The sequence below is a fragment of the Anarrhichthys ocellatus genome, unplaced genomic scaffold (assembly GCF_004355925.1).
Source record: "Anarrhichthys ocellatus isolate YVR2014 unplaced genomic scaffold, GSC_Weel_1.0 scaffold59, whole genome shotgun sequence".
Taxonomy (NCBI): domain Eukaryota; kingdom Metazoa; phylum Chordata; class Actinopteri; order Perciformes; family Anarhichadidae; genus Anarrhichthys; species Anarrhichthys ocellatus.
The window spans coordinates 367,730-374,916 of NW_022280089.1; the positions used below are offsets into that span (position 1 = coordinate 367,730).

Sequence of the window (7,187 nt, forward strand, 5' to 3'; positions counted from 1 at the left end):
CTACGTCGGTGCTCGGGCCCTAATAATTCCTTCAGTTTCAATAGGGACCTCGTGGCCCGACGTTGTCGGTGCTCGGGCCCTAAATATTTCCTCGAGGTCTGCCGGTGTGTAGTATTTATTTTACCACAGTGACATGTCACAGCAACACCATGACTCAACGTGCCAAAATCATCTTCAAATTTTCAAAATCATGTTATTTCTAGAAAGTGCAGGCTCTTCTTAAAAGCCATCCTCTTCACACTCCTCTCTCGCTGGGAATGAATAGAGGAGAACTCCTGCTCTGGTAGAGCTCTCGTGGTGAAACAAATTAAAGACACTGCGGCAGATTATATCTTTTGAAATCTATTTACTATTTTAGTATATTTGAAATAAATATCTGCAGTCTATAATGCTCTGTGAACACTTCTAGGAGGAAATAAATGGCTCAGATGTAAGTACAGAAGCACAGTTACTGATAGTGCATGCTAAACTCTTTATTCAGGGTAATTTAAGTATGGAGGGAATCCATGGGTGAATTCTAAGACAGTTTGTCTCTTTGTAGTTGGTTTGTGGCTCAGCGTTGTCATTTTGTGTCTCTTGGTTGTTTTGCACATTTGTATTGTCATTGTGTGAGTCTTCTTGTGTCTCCTTGTAGTTTTGCATCTGCTTGTAGTTGTTTTCTGTGTCTTGTGGTCCTTTTGGGTCCCTTGTCCTGGTTGGTACGTGTCAGTGGCATTTTGTAGGTGAAGGCCACGGGGGGCTCTGACACTTTGGGCTCCTGGGCCTGTGCTGTAATCCATCATGGGTGAATGTACATCCTCTTGTGGATACATTTCATACACCCTGACCATTATGTTGTCCCACTAGTGCAGAAATCAGAAATTGCAGGTTAAGATTTTAAGAAATGAGATGACCATATGAATGATGATAGATTGTTCGATTAAAATCCACCCAACAGTGTATACAATTGTTAAAAGTCCACTGCAGCCAGCAGCCAACATTAAAAATCGACTTGCATGTGAATTCATGTGGTGGTTAATCTATTTGGTGTTGGTGTGACCCCTAGAGGAGCAAAAACAAAGACTCAATAGAAAGACTTGGATCTCAGTATCAGCAATAAAGAGCAGGTTCACGTTTCAATATATTCAGTACAGTATTGCTAATCTAGCTATGACCGATAAAAATCAGTCATAGCTAGATTAGTAAGACTGTATTGTAGATTAGCAAGAGCTGCTTAATGGGTCAGTTCTGCTTGTTTCATAAATTGATGTGACATTATACTGATTTTGCAAGAGGCATTTCCCGTAAAGGTGGAGTTATTCATCACTTCACATGTGATCTAAGCTACTGGATTTCTACTGGATTCTTACCACTGCTTTGAAACAAATCTTTGACCTGTAACTATTACGTTCAACCAATGTTTTAACACCTTAAACACAACATTTTATTGTTTTAAACAGTGCTTGTAAATTTGAGTGGTGGAATGTAACAAAGTACATTTCACTCGAGCACTATTTTTACTACTTTCCAATCTATGCTACATTATACTTATCCTCTGCTAAATTTGGAAGCCAATATTGTACTAATAAGGATGTATTAATATTGATTAAGCTACCTGTTAGTCCATAAAGTAATTCAAATTACACCAACGATTGCACCTCAGGAGACCATGTGGCCTCATCCGGGACGGCGACATGTCTGCATACCAACATGAGGTTAAACAGCTGGCCCTCTGGTGCAGTCAGAACAACCTGGAGCTGAACACTCTGAAAACTGTGGAGATGGCAGTGGACTACATTGCAATAATCCAGTCTGTTCTCTACACATCCATCACTGTGTGGTTTGAATCGACCACCAGACAGCACAGGAACAGACTACAACGGACTGTCAGGGCTGCAGAGGGAAAATCCTTGGTGACAGCCTGCCCTCCATCCAGGATGTGTACACCTCCAGCCAGGAAATGTCACTACAGATCCTCCACACACTGGACACAACCTGTTCTCCCCTCTGGGAGGCGCTACAGAACACTGTAGGCCACAACAACCAGACACAAGAGCAGCTTCTTCCTGCAGACCTACACTCTGATGAACAGTTGACAACAGTCATATAGTGTCAATAACCCCCCAACAACAAACATCCACGTCACCAATACATTCTATATTTCATTTTGTTTGTTTGAATACTGGCTGGTTTTTAAACATGTTAATATCATCACTATCAATATGAACGTAAACATCGCTGTATATATTAAACCGTACATATATAAAGCAACCTGTTACATTATATATGTATTCATATACATATATATTTTTATATGTTGGAGTCAAATTCCTTGAACATGTTCTTCCCTCTCTATTAAAGCTGTTTCTGATTCTGAAATGAACCTTCCTTTTTTACATTAGCGTTACAGCAATGTTAGTGGATAGATACTCATTAATGTATCACTAACCATATTTCAGTGATGTAATACATATTATTCTGCTTAATGAGTTTTTACTTTTGGTACTTTAGGTATGTTTTGATGATAATAATTCTCAGCTTTTGTAAGAGTTTGAATGCAGGACTGTTAATTGTAACAGAGCCCCTTTACACTGGGGTATTGCTACTTTTACTTAAGTAAAAGATCGGAGTACTTCTTCAACCACTGGTGGCAGGAAACACGGCCCGAGCGGGCTGTGTTTTTGTTTTCCGGGCATTAACCTTCCTCAAGGTCTGCTCGGTGCCCCCCATCCCCCATCACATCTGCTCCTCCCCGGGATTACAGCGCAAATGTCTGTCTGAAACTCTCAGTGCTGAGGGGAAGATTACAAGTGCACTGCACCCTCTATACGGGAGGTTAACCAATCAGAGTGGTCATACGTAGGGATTAACCAATCGCACCATGGACAGGGAGGGCAGAGGGATTAAACCAGCACAGAGTGGGATTAGGCCAGCGTTGAGTGCAGAAAAATGCTTTGAAATGTCTCTCAGTGCAGTAGATCTGAATTTATGATCTAAATGATGTGACATTTTACATGGCTGATGACCAGAGGATCAGATATGATTTATATGGCAACCAAAATAAAATTAGATTTTATCATTTCTATCAATATTACACCAGAAATCTCTCAGGAGTGATACTTTTTCAAGCCATTTATATTGATTTAAAACAATACTTTGAAACCTTAGGTTTGATGTGTTGGTAATCTTATGGTGAGTGTTGTAAAATGACAAACGATTTAGCTTTAAAAAGAAGGCAAATTATATTATGGAGAGAGTTTTGGAAGGACAGCGTTTTGTTAAGTAACAGAGAATCAATCTTCTCTTACCGCACTACACACACCTCCGTAAAACATTTCACATATTTGATGTCATGAGTTTGCGTGGTAGTAATCAGGTCATGTGTGGATTACCAAATTGACGGAGAAGTTGGGGAGATTGGTGGAGGGGTGGAGGGGTCTGGGTCCAGGAGGAGATGAAAGAAGGGGAACCACTGATCTGATAGAGACATACCTCAGCGCCGGAGCGATAGATGAAAACAACTGTAGGGAAAAATGCTTTATTATTGTTGTCACTGATTTAAATTGTTTGAGATAAGGATGAGTGGGATACACATGGACCGAAGCAAAAGGCAAGACAACCTGCGAGAAAACAGGCAGAGGTAGGAAACAACAAACAAAAACAGAGAGAAGTTGGTCAGAGAATAAGGAAAGGTGGAGGGGAGGAGAGAGCCAGGAAAGGAAGGGAGGAAGAGAAGGCCAAGGCAGGTGAGATGGGTGAGAGACAGAGAGAGACAGAGGGGGATAGGGCAATAATCCTAACTAATTCACTTAGGCCATTGCAGAAGGGAGGCTAAGAGGATTGGGACACTCCCAGAAACAGATAAACTAAAATAACCAAGATGGACCAGTGAGAGCCAATGGAGGCCATATGACGACCATGACGGGTCCAGACCCGACCACAACACGGCCTCAGTCTACGATGTGAAATTCATTTCAAAGAATCTAAATGATTGTCAGTGCACAAAGTGTAAAGAATAGATCACTTTAATATGTCACAAAGCTTTTTTTCCCCATCAAACAGATTAGGATGATAACACTGAAGGCTAACACTGCAACACGCAACACAAATGCTAAGTTCTAAATGCAAACAAATGACAGATTTAAATGTAGCATAAAATAATAATGAATAACTTAAAACGATTAAACCCTGAAGGAGAAGGTGACCTATTAGGACTTCAGAGCTACGTCCCATCACAGCAGCTCCCCTTTCACTCTATGACAATGCAAGTTTAAAAGAAAATGTGTAATTGTATGTGTCTGAGTTGAACATGTTGAATGAAGAGATGACTCAGCGTGTTTCCATACGTACGATTCTGGTACTTTCCGACTAACTCTTTAAAGGCTTTTGTTCCCTTATTTATGAATGAAGACTCATCGGATGATTTGCAGTCAGGCAGCATTGATGACAGTCACTGGTCCCTTCATCTCCGAAGTCATTCAAATAAAATGCATTCCTACAGAGGTCACCTTTAGAAAATAAAACAAAAATCTTACAGACAAGAGAGATAAAATCAAAGATTACAAGTCCTCCAGCAGACATGCCTCACACTATCTCACATGGGATTTGTTGACACACACAACTTGTCGACGCACATGAGCGACACATCTCTCTAGAGGACCTGGAACTTCCAGGAGTTTTGGTCCTTGTGATCCAGGCAGTCCATTGTGGTGAAGCCCAGTTTCCAGGCCTGCTGGTCCTTGTAGTCCAGGCAGTCGACAGAGGTGAAGCCCAGGGAGGAGGCCGTGCTGTAGCCCTGCGAGGACAGCGAGGCCGGGGACTGGCTCAGGGAGCCCCCCATCGAGGGCACAGTGATGGGGCTGAGGGCGCCCACCGTGCCCGACAGCTGCGAGTGCATGGGGGACAGGTAGGCGCTGCAGTCCAGGCCGGTGAAGTAGGACGTGGTGCTGGCATAGCCTTGGGCGTAGGCCGACGGCTGGCCATAGCTCATGGGGTAAGGTGAGGGCCGCTGCATGCAGGGGGCCGAGGAAGAGGCCAGGGGGTCGGGCAGGGGCGAGATGGCCGGGCTCCAGATGGACACGGCGTTGTTCCCAGTGCTGGAGCTTGGGACCAGGCCGGGGCCTGACTGGGTAGAGGAGGGGCTGTAGGACCCAGACGGGTTAGGGACAGGATCAGGGGCGTTGGGTTCCTGCAATGGAGAGGCCTTCTTTTTCGGAGGGCGGGGCTTGGACTGGCCACTGCTCTGCTGCTGCTGCTGACGGCACTTGGCACGGCGGTTTTTAAACCAAACCTGGAGTTGCGGAGAAGAAGATGTTAGAACAGAAAAACAAATACCTTCAATTATAAAAAGCTGGGTACCGAAGGTAAGAAAGAGTTTTGTATTGTAAAAACATATGCAGGATATAGATATACATCTTGTTGTACTCCTAGAGGAAGTTTATTAAGATGCCTACTCCCACTCTAACTGAAACACATACACAGTTGGCCTCCATCTTGGCGGTGGCCTACTTCTCCAGTACCTGCACACGTGACTCGGGCAGGTTGATCTTGAGGGCCACCTCCTCCCTCATGAAGATGTCTGGGTAGCGGGTCTTGGAGAACAATGCCTCCAGGATGTCCAGCTGTGTCCGGGTGAAGGTGGTGCGCTCCCTGCGCTGCTTCCGGGGAGTGGCTGCACGCCCAACAGTCAGAAAGGGGGATTATTATTCTGGCAGCAATATAGAGAGTTGACCTGAATTATCAGCACAACTCAGAACCATGACATTTTTTTTAAAGGTCGACATGCCATTTAACTGATTATTCGGGTAGGTTTGAGGTTTGAGTGAGGATGACAACAAATACAAATATCAATGGAAACCGCAGAACATTATGATACTGTTTATAATCCTCACTTGTTTTCTACAGTATATTTGTGACAAATAGGAAGACAAAGTGATTTGCTGCTCATAGTCACCTGTACTTTCAAGAGTAGTTTCCCCCCAGAGAAGCAGTTACATTGTTACATTTAACTTGTTTGTACAGTCAAAGTCATATACAAACAGACAAATAGGTGCATTTTTTTTCAGAAAACATAAATAGGAATTATTAGATGTAGTCACGTGAATTTAGTCAATTTATACTCATCGGAGCGTGAGAACGTTTGAGAACCCTTTAGGGGGAAAAGAGAGGAGCGAAAAAATCAAAAAATCAAATCTATGTCTGATTCCTGACAGACACTGAATTCAGGAGAGCGCGCGGATCATCCGCGTTTCAAGGCTTTTAATGGGCTCATTGTATCTGCGTATTAACAAATGTATCTGTACTAAAACATTATGTCTACGACAGCAGACTCGTGCATAAATTAAAAAGATTAACATTTATTTTAAATCATCAATCTCTCGGAACGAAAAGTTTCCATTACATATTTTAATTTTCGTTTGTTAAATAATTGTAGTAATGATACTTTTATGGTACATTTGACTACTCAACTATTATTATCCAAACCTTTTGTCAATACACTTATGAAACAAAAAGGTTCATCCTTTCATTTATTTTCGTTACGCGCGTCCTGCGCGTCTTTACGCATCATTTTGGGTTGAATAAGGCTCTAAATTAGAAGAGCAGCAGAGGAGACAAATACATTCAAGTAAAACAATTAAAAATAACAGTTTATACTTACATGGATAAGCGATGGTTGTGTGCAGCACATCCATTCCGGGGCCAGGCAAATTTAACCCGTTCATGGTGTAATGGGGTTGCTTTATGTAGGACATCATCCTTGCAGCAGGATTTTAAGTCCTGTCGCTGACTTGTATATTGGACACGGACCACAACAACCGATGGACCCTCAGTGATCCACTGGGGCAACAAGTCAGATCCAACCCACTATGGACAAAAGCGGGATGCGCCGAAGTTCACCAGAAAAACCTTAAACCTTTTTTTCCGTCTTCTTTCTAACTACAGTTTCAGCTTTTACTGTATGTCAGCTTAGTAGCAGAGCACACTGGCGCGCTGAACACCCGAAACTGCCTCTGCAAGTCGGATTTCTCACAGTTAAGTCATAACACAGGTGAAGTGGCCCCCGGATGCCTTTGCGCCTTGGTGAGGTCGCTCTACTGAGTTTCTTTACCGGCACACGCTGCTAATTAGAGGGAGCAAGTGGCTTCAGCAAACCCCTCCCACCACACACACACACACACACACACACACACACACACACACACACACAC

General features: G+C 43.1%; 1 protein-coding gene across 1 annotated transcript; it reads right to left on the reverse strand.

The window, feature by feature from the left end:
- Positions 1–3,988: 3,988 nt before the first annotated feature.
- On the reverse strand, positions 3,989–7,043 carry crx (cone-rod homeobox). Its single transcript, XM_031871621.1, has 3 exons — positions 6,638–7,043; positions 5,499–5,650; positions 3,989–5,269 (listed from the first exon to the last, which is right to left on the reverse strand). Exons 1-3 carry the CDS (start codon positions 6,732–6,734, stop codon positions 4,631–4,633), a joined length of 888 nt encoding a protein of 295 aa, XP_031727481.1. The 5' UTR covers positions 6,735–7,043; the 3' UTR covers positions 3,989–4,630.
- Positions 7,044–7,187: the final 144 nt, after the last annotated feature.